We start from the raw sequence: 22215 nt of genomic DNA, 5'->3' as shown, positions 1-22215 counted from the left end.
CTAACCACTCCTGGCCATGAAGCCTAGCGTTGACCAATCAACACACTCTCCTGTGGCCGAGCCAATTATATCACAGCCCTGCAGCAGCTGAATGAAGCAGCCAATCATATCACAGCTCTGCAGCCGCTGAATGAAGCAGCCAATCGTATCACAGCCCTGCAGCCGCTGAATGAAGCAGCCAATCATATCACAGCCCTGCAGCCGCTGAATGAAGCAGCCAATCATATCACAGCCCTGCAGCCGCTGAATGAAGCAGCCAATCATATCACAGCCCTGCAGCCGCTGAATGAAGCAGCCAATCATATCACAGCCCTGCAGCCGCTGAATGAAAATTTTTCCTATCGGACTGTGAAAAGTAACTTCAGTATCTTCACTAAGGGTTAGGGTACACAGCCACCTGTCTGTCTTCACTAAGGGTTAGGGTACACAGCCACCTGTCTGTCTTCACTAAGGGTTAGGGTACACAGCCACCTGTCTGTCTTCACTAAGGGTTGGGGTACGCAGCCACCTGTCTGTCTTCACTAAGGGTTAGGGTACGCAGCCAGCTGTCTGTCTTCACTAAGGGTTAGGGTACGCAGCCACCTGTCTGTCTTCACTAAGGGTTAGGGTACGCAGCCAGCTGTCTGTCTTCACTAAGGGTTAGGGTACACAGCCACCTCTCTGTCTTCACTAAGGGTTAGGGTACGCAGCCAGCTGTCTGTCTTCACTAAGGGTTAGGGTACAAAGCCACCCGTCTGTCTTCACTAAGGGTTAGGGTACACAGCCACCTCTCTGTCTTCACTAAGGGTTAGGGTACACAGCCACCTGTCTGTCTTCACAATGGGTTAGGGTACACAGCCACCTGTCTGTCTTCACTAAGGGTTAGGGTACACAGCCACCTGTCTGTCTTCACTAAGGGTTAGGGTACACAGCCACCTGTCTGTCTTCACCAAGGGTTAGGGCACACACCAACCTGTCTGTCTTCACTAAGGGTTAGGGCACACAGCCACCTGTCTGTCTTTACTAAGGGTTAGGGCACACAGCCACATGTCTGTCTTCACTAAGGGTTAGGGTACACACCCACCTGTCTGTCTTCACTAAGGGTTAGGGTACACAGCCACCTGTCTGTCTTCACTAAGGGTTAGGTTACACAGCCACCTGTCTGTCTTCACTTAGGGTTAGGGTCCACACCCACCTGTCTGCAGTGGGGGCCCCCGGGGGACGGGTAGGGCCCGTTTTGTGTGGTGGTTTTCTCGGTACGTGGGGCGCTGGGGTCCCCGTCCTCCACGCCGTTGGTCTTACGCCGGAAACTTCTCACGCAGAGAACCTGGAAATCAAGTAGGGTTAGGGTTAGGGTTAGGTTAACCCTAACCCTAACCCTAATGACCGCTCAGTGTCTGTGTGGAGGGTTAGGGTTAGGGTTAGGGTTAACCTAACCCTAACCCTAACCCTAATGACCGCTCAGTGTCTGTGTGGAGGGTTAGGGTTAACCTAACCATAACCCTAACCCTAATGACCACTCAGTGTCTGTGTGGAGGCGAGTCCTTCAGTGCTGACAGCGGACGGCCCAGCAGGAAACAACAATATGCAAACAGAATAAATAAACTGTGAATAAGGGTTAACTGCATCATTATGTCTTCCATTACGACCCCACTGGGGTCATTATAAGGAAACTGGATGCAGAAATGACTCAAGCAGAAAGCAGAAATGTCAAATATTCATATGATGGGAGACAATTTGTTTTCCCCTGTGTAATCACTGATGGCCCATCTTGAATCAAATCAAAATCAAACTGCCAGTTGACATTCATGAAGGAAGGCATTTTAAGCTCAACTCTCCAGAGACACTCTGAGTCAGAGACAGGGAGGATGCCACTGTGAGACGGCCTGGTATCTACTCTGGAGAGACGTCTGACAGGCCAGAATGATCAGTTAGAGATTAAATTCATAAAACATAAACTGGTTGTTGTATAGTGAGTATTGGGGTTGGGAGGTCACAACATGCTAGATAGAAAAGGGAACTCATTAGTTTCCATGGAATCAAACGTTTCCAGAACTAAAATGGCACCTTGTCATTTCAGAGGAACATTGTGACGATTTAAGGTATAAATTAGATTCTAAGGGGAATGAAAGGGAATATAAACAGACCGAACTGAAGGCTTTCTCCTTACACAACAACACAATACTTTATTCTAATTGCCTTCAGTGAAGGTTGGAGTAAATGAGCTCCATGCTCATGTTAAAGAGAAGAAGAAGCTCTGACTGATTCATGGATGAGGTTCGTTGGTCTTTAAGGAGAACTGGTTATGATACGCCTTCCTTTAATGAAACGTCCCCATCCTCCTTAAAGTTAAACTATGGTCTGTTTATCAGGCCAATGATACATGATGATTGTTTTCTGACATAAGTTTGCTTCCAGACCTTCTTGAAGCTCTGCCTGAAGTTGTCCGACAGAAAGCCGTAGAGCAGCGGGTTAGCGCAGGAGTTAGCGTAGGACAGGATGACGGAGAAGAAGTAGATCCCGGCCGTGGTGCTGGACTCCGGGATGATGACCACCAGGTTCACAATGTTGATGATGAAGAACGGCAGCCAGCAGAGCACAAACACCACCACGATCACCACCACCATGCGGGTCACCTTACGCTCAGACCGCCGCCGCTTGGTGAACCCCGCCCGCATGCCGGAGGATTTGACCTGAGGAGGAGGAGTATCATGAGGTGGAGGAGTTCAATAAGGAGGAGGAGTATCATGAGGTGGAGGAGTTCAATAAGGAGGAGGAGTATCATGAGGTGGAGGAGTTCAATAAGGAGGAGGAGTATCATGAGGTGGAAGAGTTCAATAAGGAGGAGGAGGAGTTTAATGAGGAGGAGGAGTTCAATAAAGCGGAGGATCAATAATGAGGAGGATGATCGGTAATGAGGAGGAGGATCGATAATGAGGAGGATCGATAATGAGGAGGGGGATCAATAATGAGGAGGAGGATCGATAATGAGGAACTATGCACACAATTCTGAAAACTTGAAACTCATGTATCAACTACCAGACTCCAGACTGCTAAACTCACAATTCCATTGTTTTCACTCATTAGAAATTTTAAATCACATTTTTGCAAGACTCAAAGCACAAATCAAATCATTTAGCAGACTTTCACTTTCACCTGGAAAACACTGGCCTTCAAAACGCCACACCCAATTACCAATTGGTCTCACTCACTTCTCACCTGTTCAAACTGAACTGGCAAAACACTTCAATCATGTGTGAGAGCATAAAAGAGGCCTCAGGTGAGCTCTGCTGTGTATACTGTGGAGTTGGGATACAGACTGATTTACATGTATCTCCAACAATGTTGCAGTATCAACTATAGGTATACAGTATGACTCTGGTAAGCTGGGATTGTGATAGCTCATTGGATAGACAAATATGAATTGTATCCTATGCTGATACGATTGTGTCAATGTAATATTTATATGATATATGCACAGCATTGTATTACAATATGGCAGCAGTCTTTATACTCTATGTACCATACCATTGCTATTGCAACTTTAAAAAGGAAGCTATTTCTAAAATGTCATACATTTGAATATCTAACATGGCCTCATGAAGCTAAAACAAGTCTTTTAAATGTATGTGTTTAATTGATGCGCTCTAAGAGATATTAAAAGGATAGCTTTGTTTATTGTTTTTGTAAAAAAAATCAGTTTTGAGAAGAGAGAACATGGTTTTGATTGCAGTGTTTCATTTTGAAAAAGATTTGTGGAGTTTGGACAAAATAGTTAACTCTTTTCAGTTTTGTGTTTAGAGTTTTGAGAAATTGAGCTATAGTTTCAGAAAACATGTTTAAACGATTGAGAAAAACTGTAATTCAATGTTACCTATTTAGGAAAAAACTCACAGTACAGTAATTGAACTGATAAGTTAAAAAAAAACACTATAGTAAGAAAATATTTAGATAGGAAAAGGTTAAAGTAACAAAGCAAATATTTATTTGTTACTGTAATACAGTAAAATGTTCAGCTGAACTGACTGCAAAAAAACCTTTTCGTTGGCAAAAACAAAAGTAACAAAAAAAAAGAATATAAATACAGTGAAACAGATCCCCATGTAAATCAGTCTGTATCCCAACTCCACAGTATACACAGCAGAGCTCACCTGAGGCCTCTTTTATGCTCTCACACTTGATTGAAGTGTTTTGTCAGTTCAGTTTGAACAGGTGATTGGGTGTGGCGTTTTGAAGGCAATTTTTTTCCAGGTGAATCAAGTGCGCTAAATAATGAGATTTGTGCATAGAGTTTTGCAAAAATGTGATTTAGAATATCTATATATATGAAAACAATGGAATTGTGTTTAGAGTTTAGCAGTCTGGAGTCCATTTTTTGTGCGTATACAATCGAGAAAAACTGTATTCTCAGAACTCCAACAATGCTGCAGTATCAACTATAGGTGTACGGTATGACTCTGGGAAGCAATTTTATACATTTGAATATGTAACATGGCCTCATGAGGCCAAAGCATATGTAAACAGTATTTTGATGGAAGTGTTTTATGTGTGATTTCATTTTTTTATGTATCACACCAGTGTTAAATTGATGCTCTCTAAGAGATATTCATATGATAGCTCTGTTTATCGTTTTGGTGGAAAGAATCCGTTTTGAAAAGAGAGGACATGGATATGAGTGCAGTGTTTCATTTTGAAAGAGATTTGTGGAGTTTGGACAAAATGGTTGACTCTTTGTTTTGTGTTTAGAGTTTTGAGAATTTGAGCTATAGTTTCAGAAAACGTGTTTGAGAAAAACGATTGAGAAAAACTATGACAAGATAAGATAATGACTGATGATAAAGGATGATAATGACGTTAAGGATGATAATGATGTTAAAGATGATAAGGACGATGATGATAATGATTAAGATAGTGTCAATGTTGATGATGATGATGATGATGATGATGATGAAAAGATTAGGGGGATGTTTGAAATGTTATGTTGAAGATCAGAAGGTGCACATAATGAGGTACATTAAACACACACACACAAACTTCCACACACACAAATGAATAAGGCACCTTGATGACGATGAGGAGGTAGCAGAGGCAGATGATGAAGAGCGGCCCGAAGAAGCCCAGCGTGGCTGTGTAGAGGATGAAGGCCGTCGACCACACGTTCTTGGGCTCCGGCCAGATCATGTTGCACGAGTTGAAGGTTTCCTGAGAGGAAAAGTGGAATCAATGTAAAGAATACACTGAACATTACCTGATGGACAGAATAGGAGGATGAGGAGGAGGAGGAGGAGGAGCCTCACCTGGACGTCGGAGAAGATGACCACAGGCAGCACCACCACGAAGGAAACGGCCCACACGGTCACGCTCACGCCCTTGGCCATGTGGGGGTGTCTCCAGCGCGTGCTGCGGATGGGGTGGACCACTGCCAGGTAGCGGTCCACCGACATCACGGTCAGGCAGAAGATGGAAGTGAACTGGGTCATGGAGTCGGCGGTCATGACCACGCGGCACAGGAAGGAGCCGAAGGGCCAGTAGGAGAGAACGTTCTGTGTGGTGAGGAAGGGCAGCCCTGCGATGTACAGCTCGTCAGCCACCGCCAGGTTCAGGATGTAGATGTTGGTGACCGTCTTCATCTTTGCGTGGCGCAGCACCACGTAGATGGCCAGCGTGTTGCCCGCCAGCCCCACCACCATCACCGTGAGCGACACCAGCGCCGTGAGCAGCGTGCTACTGCCCTCGAACGGGACGCTCTGAAGAGACTCGTTGGCCGAGGCGTTGGGGGGGAACGCTTGGGAGGAGGAGAAGGGCAAGGGGGAGGACGTCTCCTCCGCCATTGAGGCTGTGGCTACAGGACCAATGAGATAGTTTAGAGGCTGATGTTAGAGGCTGTGGCTACCCGACCAATGGGATGGTTTAGAGGCTGATGTTAGAGGCTGTGGCTACCCGACCAATGGGATGGTTTAGAGGCTGATGTTAGAGGCTGTGGCTACCCGACCAATGGGATGGTTTAGAGGCTGATGTTAGAGGCTGTGGCTACCCGACCAATGGGATGGTTTAGAGGCTGATGTTAGAGGCTGTGGCTACACAACCAATGGGATGGTTTAGAGGCTGATGTTAGAGGCTGTGGCTACACAACCAATGGGATGGTTTAGAGGCTGATGTTAGAGGCTGTGGCTACCCGACCAATGGGATAGTTTAGAGGCTGACGATAGAGGCTGGGGTTAGAGGTGACGTCAGGGGCTGATGTTAGAGGCTGGGGTTAGAGGCTGATGTTAGAGGCTGACAATAGAGACTGACGTCAGAGGCTGATGTTGGAGGCTGTGGATACCGGACCGATGGGATAGAGTTTGGTTTTTAAGAATGTTAAGAGGCCGTTCTGACTCCTGTTGTACAAAGCTTGTTGTGATGAAGGGGGGATGAGAATAGGTTGGGATTGTAAAGGCTACAGGTCGGGATGTGTTTTTGGTTTGGAGAATCAAAGTAGAACTTGTGGTTGTTGTTTTTAGTGTATTGTCCGTCCTTATTATCTGTCCTTCGGTACAATGAAAATAACCATCAACAGCGGATCTATCAGATCTATCATCTCTCATCCACCAGCGACGGATTTTTAAAACGCATGCAGGGAACACGCGGGTCTTTCTGTCGCCGTTTTAAAGCCAAGAGATGAAGAGACAAAATACAACCGAATAGAGTATACAGTATATCCCGTATGATATAGAGTATATACCTTAGATATGTAGATATTAATAGACTGGATATAGAGTATAGAGTTTATACCGTATAGATAAATAGATATAAGTAGACTGAATATCAATAGAGTATATACCGTATAGATATATAGATAAATATAGACTGGATATAGAATCACCTGCATGCACAATTAACCTCAAAGCTCAACTGTTGTCTCCACCGACGGTGATCAGATCTTCTGATCTGTTCTGCATCAATAAGAGATCATGCAAATTAATTATATATTAAATGAATGAACCTCATTGTAGCTAGAGGAGTCCTCTTTTCTCATAGCAGCTTGTTAGACTCTTATCTCTAACTCTTATCTGACTGGCTTTACAGAAATGATTTACAGACAGAAACGGATTAAAAAGATTCCCGTGTATAGTTTTAAATGAAGTCCCATTGAAATCTCTACACATTCACACTGTTCGGCTAATTCCAATTGATTAAACATCCAAACCGTTTCAATTAGAATCAGTCTTACCTTTTCAATATAGGGTTAACTCCGACCAAGCCGTCTTCTATGTTCGTGATGCTATGTCCTCAATCAATCACTGTCCAATCAATCACTGGCCATAGTGCGATCAGATCTATCCGCTCCTTGGCGCTCATCTGCCGTCGACTGATCCTCCAACTTTACCCCACTGCGGGCGTTTTTTTAATCTTATCCAAAGACCGAGAGAATAGAGAAGGACGGAGGAATAGTGAGAGAGAGGGCGCGCGAGGGAGAGTGAGAAACAGAGGATGAGCGAGAGAGAGAGAGAGAGAAAGACAGAGGAAAAGTGAGAGGGAGAGAGCTAGAGAGGGAGAGAAATGGAGAGGGAGCTGGAGAGAGAGAGAGAGAGTAGAGCATAGGAGGAGAGGTAGGAAGAGGGATACAGAGAGAGATAAAGATACACAGAAGGAGTGGTAGGGAGAGAGGAAGGGAGATTGGTCTATAAATATCCTCTATTCATGTCTATTGATGAGAGAGAAATGGGGAATCCTAAAAGCAGTTAAAGCTAAAGGGGTGTGTGTGTGTGTGTGTGTGTGTCTCTATGTGTGTCTGTGTGTGTGTGTGTGTGTGAGTACGTGTGTGTGCGGGTGTGTGCGTGTGTGTGAGTGTGTGTGTGTGTGTGTGTGTGTGTGTGTGTGTGTGTGTGTCTGGTTGTCTGTGTGTGTGTGTGTGTGTGTGTGTGTGTGTATGTGTGAGTCTGTGTTTGTGTGTATGTGTGGACACACATATATGTGGGTTAGATTCATGCGTTCATCCTCATATGCTCTTCAGTACATTATGGGTTCTTCTCTGTTCCTTAGAACAATCTGAGAAGTAAAGACAGAGCAGCTATGATCCAGCGGAGGAGGAGGAGGAGAGGATAGAAAATAGAGAGTGCTGTTCGCCCAAAGGTCAACCAGGCCGTCTAGCTCCTCCAGATGATTTATCTTCTAACTAACTAAGACACTAACTCACTAAGACACTAACTCACTAAGACACTCACTAACTAAGACACTCACTAACTAAGACACTCACTAACTAAGACACTTACTAACTAAGACACTCACTAACTAAGACACTAACTCACTAAGACACTCACTAACTAACTTAGTCAATAAGGGTCCTATTTTAACGGTCTGAAACACAAGTATGAACCGCAAAAGGCAAGTAGCTTTGTGGGCGAATCTCTGTTGCTATTATACCGTCGGATAAATTACTCTTGTGCCCGACGCAATTCTAAAATGGGTTGGTCTGAAGTAGCTTACAGTTTTTCTCGATTGTATACACATAAAAAATGGAACTATGCACACAATTCTGAAAACTTGAAGCTCATACATCAACTACAAGACTCCAGACTGATAAACTCTAAGCACAATTCCACTGTTTTCACACATGTAGAAATTCTAAATCACATTTTTGCAAAACTCTAAGCACAAATCTCATAATTTAGCACACTTGGTTCACCTGGAAACACTGGCCTTCAAAACGCAACAACTTATTACCAATAAGTCTAACTCACTTCTCACCTGTTCAAACTCAATTGGCAAAACACTTCAATCATGTGTCAGAGCATAAAAGAGGCCTCAGGCGTTTTCTACTGTGTTGTAGATATGGCCCTTTGGCCTGATCAGGATCGTAGGTCGGATACAGACTGATTTACATGTAGATTTGTTTCCCCTCATTTATATTCTTATTTTTATTTTTTGTTGGCCTACGAAAAGCTTTTCATGCAGTCTTTTTGTACTTGTGCACTGATTTCATCATTACATCCCGCGAAAGACTAGTCTAAACATTTTCCTGATTGTAGAGTTTTCATTTTACTTATCAGAGCAATTACTCTACTGTAATTTGCCAAAATAGGTAACAATGTCAGAACAATGTTGACGTATCAACTATATGTGTACAATATAACTCTGGGAAGCTGGGATTGTGAGTTTAGCCCATTGGAGCTCATTGGATAGACAAATATGCATTGTATCCTATTCTGATACAATTGTGTCAATGCAATATTTATATTCACAGTATTGTATTACAATATGGTAACAGTCTTTATACTATATGTACCACCTAATTGCAACTTTAAAAAGAAAAAGAAAGCTATTTCTAAACAATTGTATGCATTGGAATATGTAACATGGCTTCATGAAGCCAAAACATATGTAAATAGTATTTTGATGGAAGTGTTTTGAATTGATCACACCAGTGTTTAATTGACGCTCTCTAAGAGATATTCATTTGATAGCTGTGTTTACTGTTTGGTGGAAAAAAACAGTTTTGAGAAGAATCTGCAGAGTTTTGACAAAATTATTAACCCTTCTCAGGTTATTGTTTAGAGTTTTGAGAAATTGAGCTGTAGTTTCAGAAAACATTTTTAAACGATTGAGAAAAACTGTTAGCCTCTAGGCGTATTTTTGGGCGTAACATGCATAAACCAATCAGAGTTCCATCTTCCATCTCATTTACAGTTTTTCTGCTCTACTGGCGGGCGCAGACCTTGTCTAAATGCCCTAGCGGATAGTGCATTTGGTGTTGCTATGTTGACCTGCCATGGCAGGATGGAGCTGTAACATAAACTTACACACACGTAGGGTTGACACGTAGGTGCAGGCTGATATAGAGCGGGCTGATATAGAGCAGGATGATATAGAGCAGGCTGATATAGAACAGGCTGATGTAGAGCAGGCTGATATAGAGTAGGCTGATATAGAGCAGGCTGATATAGAGCAGGCTGATGTAGAGCAGGCTGATATAGAGTAGGCTGATATAGAGCAGGCTGATGTAGAGCAGGCTGATATAGAGTATGCTGATATAGAGTAGGCTGATGTAGAGCAGGCTGATGTAGAGCAGACTGATATAGAGCAGGCTGATGTAGAGCAGGCTGATGTAGAGTAGGCTGATGTAGAGCAGGCTGATATAGAGCAGGCTGATATAGAGCAGGGTGATGTAGAGCAGGGTGATATAGAGCAGGCTGATATAGAGCAGGCTGATATAGAGCAGGGTGATGTAGAGTAGGCTGATGTAGAGCAGGCTGATGTAGAGCAGGGTGATGTAGAGCAGGTTGATATAGAGCAGGCTGATATAGAGCAGGATGATGTAGAGCAGGGTGATGTAGAGTAGGCTGATATAGCGCAGGCTGATGTAGAGCAGGATGATATAGAGCAGGCTGATATAGAGCAGGCTGATATAGAGCAGGCTGATGTAGAGCAGGCTGATATAGAGCGCCTTAAAGTGTACTAAATATACTCTCTCTCTATCCCTCTCTCTCTAACTCTCTCTATCACTCTATATCACTCCCTATTACTCTCTATATCTCTCTCTTACAAACACACATACACATAAAAACAAACTAACTAAACCAAACAATAATTTATTCTCAATAATTCAGTGCCTTCCTGTTCATTCCCACACAATCAGTTTCCACCTGTGAACCTTCCTCCTTAGTTCTGCCAAGGTGACAGAACACACAGAGAAACACACAGACACACACAGACACACACAGACACACACAGAGACACACACAGAGACACACACAGAGACACACCGGAGGATGGAGTCTCTCTCCTGCCTGAGCGATTAGGAGGTGTGGGGCATCCAGGTGTGATCGGAGGGGACAGCAGAGGGTCCGCCCCCCTCTCCCTGACCCCCCTGCCCCCCGGGGTGACCCTGCCGCCACCCAACAGGTGACCTTACCGGACATCAGTAGAGATCAGCGTCCCCAGGGCCTTGGAGACAGCCTCCTGGGTGGAGTGTGTGTGACTGTGTGTGTGGTCGGTGTGTCATCATGACCCTACGGACTTCGTAGGGGGTTCCAGTCCGTCTGTGCACGGCACCTTCTCGACGAGCAGGTGCACCTGCAGCCAGAGGGGGCGCCAATATGCCAATTCCCCACACGACGTTACGGTAGGCTACTTCATGATGCGGATGATTATTTATTTTTTAACTGCGCGTGGCGCCCCCATGTAATTTGGCGCCCCCCACAAATATGGCGACCTGGGTGGCTGCCTGTTTCGCCCATGCCTATAACCGCCACTGTTTGACTGAGTTAGACACTACAGACCAGAGCCCTCCTTACACTGAGTTAGACACTACAGACCAGAGCCCTCCTTACACTGAGTTGGACACTACAGACCAGAGCCCTCCTTACACTGAGTTGGACACTACAGACCAGAGCCCTCCTTACACTGAGTTGGACACTACAGACCAGAGCCCTCCTTACACTGAGTTGGACACTACAGACCAGAGCCCTCCTTACACTGAGTTGGACACTACAGACCAGAGCCCTCCTTACACTGAGTTAGACACTACAGACCAGAGCCCTCCTTACACTGAGTTAGACACTACAGACCAGAGCAATAACCCTAAGCCTCTATGAATAGGGTTACGGCTAGGAGCAGCCCTAACCCTATTTTTCTAAAAGCATGTGGCTCTTGTGAACTCATTTCAGAAATCAGGACGTTTATAATGAATTTCCACATAGTGTACTTCTCATGAATTTTATTCATGATTGAGGCGATAATCTGCAACAACACTAATCAATCAATAAAGTGTTTCATTATACGTTACCAACACACACACACACACACACACACACACACACACACACACACACACACACACACACTGTTATGGACGTAGTGTGTTGTTTGTGTTTCACTGTGTTCTCTCCCCAGATTGATGCCCTCCCCCCCCCCTTTCTGATTGGAACCCTAGCAATCAGGAAATTGAGTGCACCTGTGCTCGCCTGATGACTATATGACTATAAACTGGGAGCAGACAGGCGCACCGGGCCTTTTGTGCCATCAAGCAGTCGGCGATTGGGTGTGTGGGAGCTAGTGACGGAGTGCCGTTGTTGTCATCTTGTGGATCGGGTAGTGAGTTATTGGTTCTAAGTAGTGGAGTATTTGGTTGGATTGTAGTTAGTTCTTTTGTTGAGCTTTACTCTTTTGGGAAAGTGGTTCTTAGTTCTTTGGCACGTCAATAAACCTTTTTGCTAACCGTTACTTCCGTCAGTGTCTCCTCCTTTTCCCCCGGGAAACAAAATATTCTTTGTTATACTATTTGGGGTCGTAACACACACACACACACACACACACACACACACACACACACACACACACACACACACACACACACGCCAATCTGTAACGTGAGATCTTTCCACCACTGAAGCAGAATTCTCCACTAAACTTTTAGTTTGCAGAAGATTGTTAACAGTGTATTTGACTTTACATTGTATAATGTAGGCTACTACGATGCATCTAACGGTAGGACCTACATAGGCTATATAATAATATAGCAGCGAGGGTTCTCTGCGATCAGATGGCGGCGCCGGGCGCTACTGCAGCCGGAGGAGGAGGAGGAGGAGGAGGAGGAGGAGGAGGAGGGACTGAGGAAGTTCAACACAAGTTTTTTTCCCTGAAAAGATTCTGTTGCGAGTTCCGTTAGACTGAAGGAAAAAGCATCTCATGAAAACCGACCGAGAGGATTACAAAACACGTCTTCAAAAGCTCCCCTCTCTTTTGTCACATGAATCGTCGCAAAAGTTAATCGTTTTCTCCGCACCGAGAGGAGCAGAGACCCGGAGGATGAGCTGCGACTGAGCGATGCCTCGTCGAGACCCTGGAGGACCCAGGCGGGGACACGGCGCCCGGGTCCAGCGGCAGGGCCTGCTCCCGGCCCTGCTGCTCGTGTTCTGCTGCCTGGCCGCGCTGGAGCCCACGCCGTCCGGGGAGCAGGGCCCGGCCTGCAGCCCGTGCCCTGGGAACTGTACCTGTCTGCCGGTGGGGCCCCGCGGGCTCTGCGGGGTCAACTGCTCTCACATCGGCCTCCACAGGGCGCCAGCCGCCGCCGACCTCCCTATGGCCACCAGCGTACTGTGAGTACCCCTCATGTACAGGGACATCTATCTATCTATCTATCTATCTATCTATCTATCTATCTATCTATCTATCTATCTATCTATCTATCTATCTATCTATCTATCTATCTATCTATCTATCTATCTATCTATCGTATTGTCTGTCTGGTGTGTTGATTGATTCTGTTTGTTATTTTACTATACAAGAGAACATTAGTATATATAATCTATTAGTTTATGTTGTTCCTAATGTTTATCATGGTGTGTGTTGTTTGTTCATGATATGTGGTGTGTGTGTGTGTGTGTGTGTGTGTGTGTTGTGTTGCGTTTTGTGATCATGGTGTTCGTTTTGTGATCATGTGTGTGTGTTGTGTGATCATGGTGTGTGTGTGTGTGGGGGGGGTTGTGTTGTGTGATCATGGTGTGTGTTGTAAGATCATGGTGTGTGTTGTAAGATTATGGTGTTTGTTGTGTGATCATGGTGTGTGTGTGTGTGTGTGTGTGTGTGTGGTTGTGTGATCATGGTGTGTGTTGCGTGATCATGGTGTGTATTGAGTGATCATGTTGTGTGATCATGGTGTGTGTTGTGTTGTGTGATCATGGTGTGTGTTGTGTGTGTGTGTGTGTGTGTGTGCTGTGTGATCATGGTGTGTTTATAACATTTTGTCGCATTTTTGGAGTGCTTTTATTCAAATGTAAAAGCTATAGCGCCCCCGTGATTGCAATGCAATTCACCGAGCTCCGTCTGTTGCAGAATTCAAATGATATTTAAATCCGCAAAACTCTTTCTCTCGTATTGCAGAAGATTTCTTTTAGGGCGCTATAGCTTTTACATTTGAATAAAGGCACTAAATTCTTCTAAATTCTTTTTTGTTTATTGTTAATTGAGGATTTCATTGTCACTTTGCATATTAAAATACACTTTTAATAACGTATTTTCAAATTACATTATTAAATTGCATAATGAATTGTCAGTTGCACAATGTAATGACTTGCATTGAATTGCTTGAATTGCAAATTGCATTGCCATTTGAATTTTGCTACATATATGCTTCCGTATGTGTTGTCTGTGTTGTGTTGTGTGATCATGGTGTGTGTTGTGTGATCATGGTGTGTGTTGTGTTGTGTGATCAGTGTGTGTTGTGTTGTGTGATCATGTATCATGGTGTGTTGTGTTGTGTGATCATGTATCATGGTGTGTGTTGTGTGATCATGGTGTCTGTTGTGTGATCATGGTGTGTTGTGTTGTGTATCATGGTGTGTTGTGCTGTGTATCATGGTGTCTGTTGTGTGATCATGGTGTGTGTTGTGCTGTGTGATCATGGTGGGTGTGTGTGTGTTGTGTTTTGCGATAATGGTGTGTGTTGTGTTGTGTGTATCATGGTGTCTGGTGTGTGATCATGTGTGTGTTGTGGTGTGTGATCGTGTGTGTTGTGGTGTGTGATCATGGTGTGTGTTGTGTTGTGTGATCATGGTGTGTGTTGTGTTGTGTGATCATGGTGTGTGTTGTGTGATCATGGTGTGTGTTGTGTTGTGTGATCATGGTGTGTGTGTTGTGTGGTGTGCTTTGTGATCATGTTGTTGTGTGTTGTGTTGTGTATCATGGTGTGTGTTGTGTTGTGTATCATGGTGTGTTGTGTATCATGGTGTGTGTTGTGTTGTGTATCATGCTGTGTTGTGTAGTGTGTTTTGTGATCATGTTTTTGTGTGTTGTGTATCATGGTGTGTTGTGTTGTGTATCATGGTGTGTTGTGTATCATGGTGTGTGTTGTGTGATGCCTGCCGGGTGCGCGGACGCTGGGTTTGAAATCGGCACAGATTGAACTGCAGCTTGTGGACATGCGCAGAGCGTCGCAAAATAACACGTGGGATTAATTAGCAGCAAACCGACCAACGAGAAACTCTTTATGCTTCGTTCAAACTCTTAAACTAACTTCAAACTAACTTCAAACTAACTAGGCATCAACTAACTAACTTTATTACACGGCTCTTGCTTCTGCTGTGGAATACTCCGTTCACTTGCATGGGCCTTTCCGACTTCCGGCTGTGTATTATTTTTTGATAATTGACCGTTGCTAAGCATATAATGACCGCTGTCAAGGAGGGTGGATTTTTCGCCTCTGATTCACAGCTTTCGTATCACTCCGCAAGTAGTCCGGTAATTTATCAACCCAAGCGTGTTCGGTTGCTAAGCGACGTCAACGTCTTTGGCGGACTATTTCTCTGCTGATCAACACTATAAATGGTAATTGTAAAAAGACATGCTGTGTGAAGTTATTTTTTCGTTTTGGCAAGCAGTGGGATAATGAGTAGAACGTCGCCGGTTCGCCCTGTCGGGGCTTATTTTCCCGATAATGACCGACGTTCTTTACATTATCCCTTACATATCTGTGATACAGACGTTTCTTCATATTACAGCCAGGAAGCATTTAGTCAACTGGCTGACAGACATACAGACAGACAGACAGACCACTTTATTAATTAATTAACCCATTAACTTTATTATTAATGGGAAAATATAGAAATTATTACTGAATCTAACACGGAACATTACGGGAAGTTAAGGACCATAATTATGTACAATATTCGATCACTGTGTGTGTGTGTGTGTGTGTGTGTGCCACAAACACACACACACCCATACTCATTCTTGCAGGCATGGACACACAAACACACACACTCCCTCTTTTTGTCTACCATTATTTTCTTTCTTTCTACTTGTGGTGTGTCTATAAATAGACAAATGACTTCCTCCTCCTCCCTGCCCCCCCTGCACATCTGGGATCAGCCTGGGAATCTAGATTCTCACACTTGTTTAGACGCACTCACGCGCACATGCACACACAAGCGCACACTCACAAACCCAGTGTTTGGCTTCGATAACCTGGGAGGTGAGCGATTGACCAGCCAGGCGTAAGGAGGATTTGTTGTGTTACCATAGCGATACTAACAGATGACATCGAGAGAGAGAGAGAGAGAGAGAGAGAGAGAGAGAGAGAGAGAGAGAGAGAGAGAGAGAGAGAGAGAGAGAGAGAGAGAGAGAGAGAGACTTACCCTCATCTATGATGGGTTGGGAACATTAACTCTTCAGCGTTAATAACCGACTAAGAAATGTCCTCCGCATCAGCAGGTAGACAATATGGGCTCTCTCTCTCTTTTTGTGTGTTTGTGACACACATTACCGTATGTATTTCCATGAACAGCAGATCAATGGGAAATGACACAAGCCTTTTAGTCTTCCTTGAGCCAGTGGAAGAAATTGGTTAATTAAACTCCATATTATATAATAATGACAGACAGACACACACACACACTGCCTGAGTCATCTGCTTCGATGTGTGTTGACTGCTGTTGACTGTTCATGTGTCTCACGTGTTGACTGCTGCGTTCATTGAAATAAGTAACACTGTTCCTACAGCAATAAACCAACAAATGGACTTTGCCTCTTTTTGTATCCATGATTCGTCCTTATTCTACTAGAATACACCGATTACTGGGATTCACTATGTTGTAGAATTTGAGGTGGGGATGGAAGAAAGATCTTGTTTCCACAAATAGTTTGGGCCAAAGAAATCCTATTGGTCAATCAATCCAATCAGGAAAGAGTACATCTGAAGGAGGGTGTGTTCAGCCTGTGATTGGCTCATCAACTGTTCCTTTGGATCTGCTCTTAGAGGTTTCTATCATGTGCTTGGCTAATGCAGCGGGAATGCATCTTTATGCTCCATTTACATTTCAATACATTTTCTTTTCCTTTAAGTGACTCTGCGTTTACAGCCTCACAAAGTTTTGGCCCATGTTGGTTTTATATTTTCCCTTCCTGATGCTGTTTATTTAAAGGTTAGGGTTGGAACTAACTCTGACCCTTTATTTAAAGGTTAAGGTTAGAACTAACCCTAACCCTTTATTTAAAGGTAAGGTTGGAACTAACCCTAACCCTAACCCTTTATTTAAAGGTAAGGGTTAGAATTAACCCTAACCCTAATCCTTTATTTAAAGGTAAGGGTTAGAACTAACCCTAATCCTTTATTTAAAGGTTAAGGTTAGAACTAACCCTAACCCTAACACTGTATTTTAAGGTTGATTTCACGTGTAGAAGTTCTGCTTCTCACAGCCTGTTTGATAGCGTCCTCCACTTCACCTGCCCTCATATAACTATATATACAGTGGGGCAAAAAAGTATTTAGTCAGCCACCAATTGTGCAAGTTCTCCCACTTAAAAAGACGAGAGGCCTGTAATTTTCATCATAGGTAAACCTCAGCTATGAGAGACAAAATGAAAAAAAAAAATCCAGAAAATCACTGTCTGATTTTTTTTTTTTAAGAATTTATTTGCAAATTATGGTGGAAAATAAGTATTTGGTCACCTACAAACCAGCAAGATTTCTGGCTGTCACAGACCTGTAACTTCTTCTTTAAGAGGCTCCTCTGTCCTCCAATCGTAACCTGTATTAATGGCACCTGTTTGAACTCCTTATCAGTATAAAAGACACCTGTCCACAACCTCAAACAGTCACACTCCAAACTCCACTATGGCCAACACCAAAGAGCTGTCAAAGGACACCAGAAACACAATTGTAGACCTGCACCAGGCTGGGAAGTCTGAATCTGCAATAGGTAAGCAGCTTGCTGTGAAGAAATCAACTGTGGGAGCAATAATTAGGAAATGGAATACAAGACCACTGATAATCTCCCTCGATCTGGGGCTCCACGCAAGATCTCACCCTGTGGGGTCAAAATGATCACAAGAACGGTGAACAAAAATCCCAGAACCACACGGGGGGACCTAGTGAATGACCTCCAGAGAGCTGGGACCAAAGTAACAAAGGCTACCATCACTAACACACTACGCCGCCAGGGACTCAAATCCTGCAGGGCCAGACGTGTCCCCCTGCTAAAGCCAGTGCATGTCCGGGCCCGTTTGAAGTTTGCTAGAGAGCATTTGGATGATCCAGAACAGGATTGGGAGAATGTCATATGGTCAGATGAAACCGAAATAGAACTTTTTAGTAAAAACTCAACTCGTCGTGTTTGGAGGAGAAAGAATGCTGAGTTGCATCCAAAGAACACCATACCTACAGTGAAGCATGGGGGTGGAAACATCATGCTTTGGGGCTGTTTTTCTGCCAAGGGACCAGGACATCTGATCCGTGTGACGGAAAGAATGAATGGGGCCATGTATCGTGAGATTTTGAGTGAAAACCTCTTTCCATCAGCAAGGGCACTGAAGATGAAACGTGGCTGGGTCTTTCAGCATGACAATGACCCCAAACACACCGCCCGGGCAACGAAGGAGTGGCTTCGTAAGAAGCATTTCAAGGTCCTGGAGTGGCCTAGCCAGTCTCCAGATCTCAACCCCATAGAAAATCTTTGGAGGGAGTTGAAAGTCTGTGTTGCCCAGCGAAGGCCCAAAAACATCACTGCTCTAGAGGAGATCTGCATGGAGGAATGGGCCAAAATACCAGCAGCAGTGTGTGAAAACCTTGTAAAGACTTACAGAAAACGTTTGACCTCTGTCATTGCCAACAAAGGGCATGTAACAAAGTATTGAGATGACCTTTTGTTATTGACCAAATACTTATTTTCCACCATAATTTGCAAAAAAATTACAGGCCTCTCTCATCTTTTTAAGTAGGAGAACTTGCACAATTGGTGGCTGACTAAATACTTTTTTGCCCCACTGTATATAACTATATATATATATAGTTATATATAGTTATATATATATATAGTTATAGTAGTTATAGTATGTATATATGTATATATGTGTGTGTATGTATGTATGTATATATATATATATATATATATATATATATATATATATATATATATATATATATATATATGGAGGCCCAATAATCCAGATCCTGGAATGGTGGATATCGACGACTTAGAGGTCAAAAGAGTAGCTCAAGCGCACGTGATTCAGGTGCAAGACCCCACAGATCCAGGACCAGTTGATGAGCCACCTCTCATTCTGGACAAAGCTCAAACGGCCTGTTGCCTGGCATCTGAAGTTGAAGGGTTTGCTCAAAGAGCTGACAGCAAAGGGAAAGGAACACATTAAGTAAAGAAAGCAGAGTGGATAAGTGTAAGAAGGCTTTCAAAAGAACAAACCTAATGATAATGTTTGGATTTTCATGAGTGAATAATATAATAGTCAAGGTTGGTAATTCGCAATACAGTTTTATTTTGAAATTCACTTGCATTATTTTTGGTGCATCCGCACATTCACTTACTATATTTTGAAGTGTGAGAGGAAACTTTATTGTGTTTACGACGTGTAACAGTCAGGATAAACATGAGTGGAGCCACAGAGACTTTTGATGAGTTTGTTGAGTTTCTCTCTCTCTCTCTCTCTCTCTCTCTCTCTCTCTCTCTGATCATAACCTCATTTTATGGAAAAGGATTTGTGTATTTTGCTTTTGAGAAGTAAACCTTTCAAACTTCACATCATGGTCCCGTGAATTATTTTGTGGATGTTGGGCAAGATATATGGTATAGAGTATAGGGTATATGTTATAGGGTATATGTTATAGGGTATATGTTATAGGGTATATGGTATAGGGTATATGGTATAGGGTATAGGGTATATGGTGTATGGTATAGGGTACAGGGTATAGGGTACAGGGTAAAGGTTATAGGGTATAGGGTGTATGGTGTATGGTGTATGGTATAGGGTATAGGGTACATGGTAAAGGGTATAGGGTATAGGGTATATGGTAAAGGGTATAGGGTACAGGGTATAGGGTACAGGGTATATGGTAAAGGTTATAGGGTATATGGTAAAGGGTATAGGGTAAAGAGTATAGGGTATATGGTACAGGGTATAGGGTATATGGTAAAGGGTATAGGGTAAAGAGTTTAGGGTATAGGGTACAGGGTAAAGAGTATAGGGTTTATGGTACAGGGTATAGGGTATATGGTAAAGGGTATAGGGTATATGGTAAAGGGTATAGGGTAAAGAGTATAGGGTATATGGTACAGGGTATAGGGTATATGGTACAGGGTATATGGTATAGGGTAAAGGGTATAGGGTATATGGTACAGGGTATATGGTATAGGGTATATGGTACAGGGTATATGGTATAGGGTAAAGGGTATAGGGTATAGGGTAAAGAGTATAGGGTATATGGTATAGGGTATATGGTACAGGGTATATGGTATAGGGTGAAGGGTATATGGTACAGGGTATATGGTACAGGGTATAGGGTATATGGTACAGGGTATATGGTATAGGGTAAAGGGTATAGGGAATATGGTACAGGGTATATGGTACAGGGTATAGGGTGTATATATATATGTGTGTATATATATATATGTATATGTATATATATGTATATATCGGACAGAAACAAGTCGACTCCATGTAAAGTAACCCTAACCCTGGTCTGGGTTAGAGAGCTGAACGCCTGGTCTGGGTTAGAGAGCTGAACGCCTGGTCTGGGTTAGAGAGCTGAACGCCTGGTTTGGGTTAGAGAGCTGAACGCCTGGTCTGGGTTAGAGAGCTGAACGCCTGGTCTGGGTTAGAGAGCTGAACGCCTGGTTTGGGTTAGAGAGCTGAACGCCTGGTTTGGGTTAGAGAGCTGAACGCCTGGTCTGGGTCAGAGAGCTGAACACCTGGTTTGGGTTAGAGAGCTGAACGCCTGGTCTGGGTTAGAGAGCTGAACACCTGGTTTGGGTTAGAGAACACTCAATACAGGAGTTCAGTGCTTTAAAGCATTTTTCTGATTGGCTGCAAGGTGGAAGTCCACTAATTAATTTGATCCACGGGCAAACGGATGTCAGTTGTCTGTTGAATGGCTGTCTGTTGATTGGCTGTCTGTTGATTGGCTGTTGATTAGAGAGCCTGCTGACAAACGTCCATGAATGTTATTAGTCGGATTCTAGAATAGATTTATATGATATCTCTAAGCTATAAACCCTGGGTACTCTAGTCTTCTTCTTAGGGTTAGGAACTTTTTTGCTACGGATCTGGTTATTATATGTGGAAATTCAAAAATGACTCATCTTTCGCTATCTTTCTTTCTCAGTGTGTAGTGTGTGTATTCATATGGCCATATGTGTGTGTGTGTGGTTAGGGTGTGTTTGTATACAGGATAATGTAGTATGAATAATCACATATTTTTCTGACACAGATGATTTTGATGAGTTTGTTGAGTTTCTCTCTCTCTCTCTCTCTCTCTCTCTCTCTCTCTCTCTCTGATCATAACCTCATTTTATGGAAAAGGATTTGTGTATTTTGCTTTTGAGAAGTAAACCTTTCAAACTTCACATCATGGTCCCGTGAATTATTTTGTGGATGTTGGGCAAGATATATGGTATAGAGTATAGGGTATATGTTATAGGGTATATGTTATAGGGTATATGGTATAGGGTATATGGTATAGGGTATAGGGTATATGGTGTATGGTATAGGGTACAGGGTATAGGGTACAGGGTAAAGGTTATAGGGTATAGGGTGTATGGTGTATGGTGTATGGTATAGGGTATAGGGTACATGGTAAAGGGTATAGGGTATAGGGTATATGGTAAAGGGTATAGGGTACAGGGTATAGGGTACAGGGTATATGGTAAAGGTTATAGGGTATATGGTAAAGGGTATAGGGTAAAGAGTATAGGGTATATGGTACAGGGTATAGGGTATATGGTAAAGGGTATAGGGTAAAGAGTTTAGGGTATAGGGTACAGGGTAAAGAGTATAGGGTTTATGGTACAGGGTATAGGGTATATGGTAAAGGGTATAGGGTATATGGTAAAGGGTATAGGGTAAAGAGTATAGGGTATATGGTACAGGGTATAGGGTATATGGTACAGGGTATATGGTATAGGGTAAAGGGTATAGGGTATATGGTACAGGGTATATGGTATAGGGTATATGGTACAGGGTATATGGTATAGGGTAAAGGGTATAGGGTATAGGGTAAAGAGTATAGGGTATATGGTATAGGGTATATGGTACAGGGTATATGGTATAGGGTGAAGGGTATATGGTACAGGGTATATGGTACAGGGTATAGGGTATATGGTACAGGGTATATGGTATAGGGTAAAGGGTATAGGGAATATGGTACAGGGTATATGGTACAGGGTATAGGGTGTATATATATATGTGTGTATATATATATATGTATATGTATATATATGTATATATCGGACAGAAACAAGTCGACTC

At 43.3% G+C, this 22215-nt stretch overlaps 2 protein-coding genes across 2 annotated transcripts in view; one reads left to right on the top strand and one right to left on the bottom strand.

Annotated features, from left to right (window-relative positions):
• Positions 1-5810, bottom strand: LOC307071446 (somatostatin receptor type 5; the record flags this gene model as incomplete). Its single annotated transcript, XM_079730425.1, has 5 exons — positions 1-282; positions 1175-1306; positions 2400-2672; positions 5041-5181; positions 5277-5810. The coding sequence occupies 5 exons, from the start codon at positions 5808-5810 to the stop codon at positions 1-3; spliced, it is 1362 nt and encodes a 453-aa protein (XP_079586551.1).
• A 6830-nt stretch (positions 5811-12640) lies between these two features.
• Positions 12641-22215, top strand: part of pkd1a (polycystic kidney disease 1a) — a 111532-nt gene continuing 101957 nt past the window's right edge. The window contains exon 1 of the mRNA XM_079730424.1: positions 12641-13058. Within this exon, the coding sequence (XP_079586550.1) occupies positions 12787-13058 (272 nt within the window). The 5' untranslated portion in view covers positions 12641-12786. The remainder of the gene's footprint in view (positions 13059-22215) is intronic.

The sequence above is a fragment of the Pollachius pollachius genome (assembly GCF_949987615.1).
Source record: "Pollachius pollachius genome assembly, chromosome: 2".
Lineage (NCBI taxonomy): Eukaryota > Metazoa > Chordata > Actinopteri > Gadiformes > Gadidae > Pollachius > Pollachius pollachius.
This window is presented reverse-complemented; position numbering and strand designations above follow the sequence as displayed.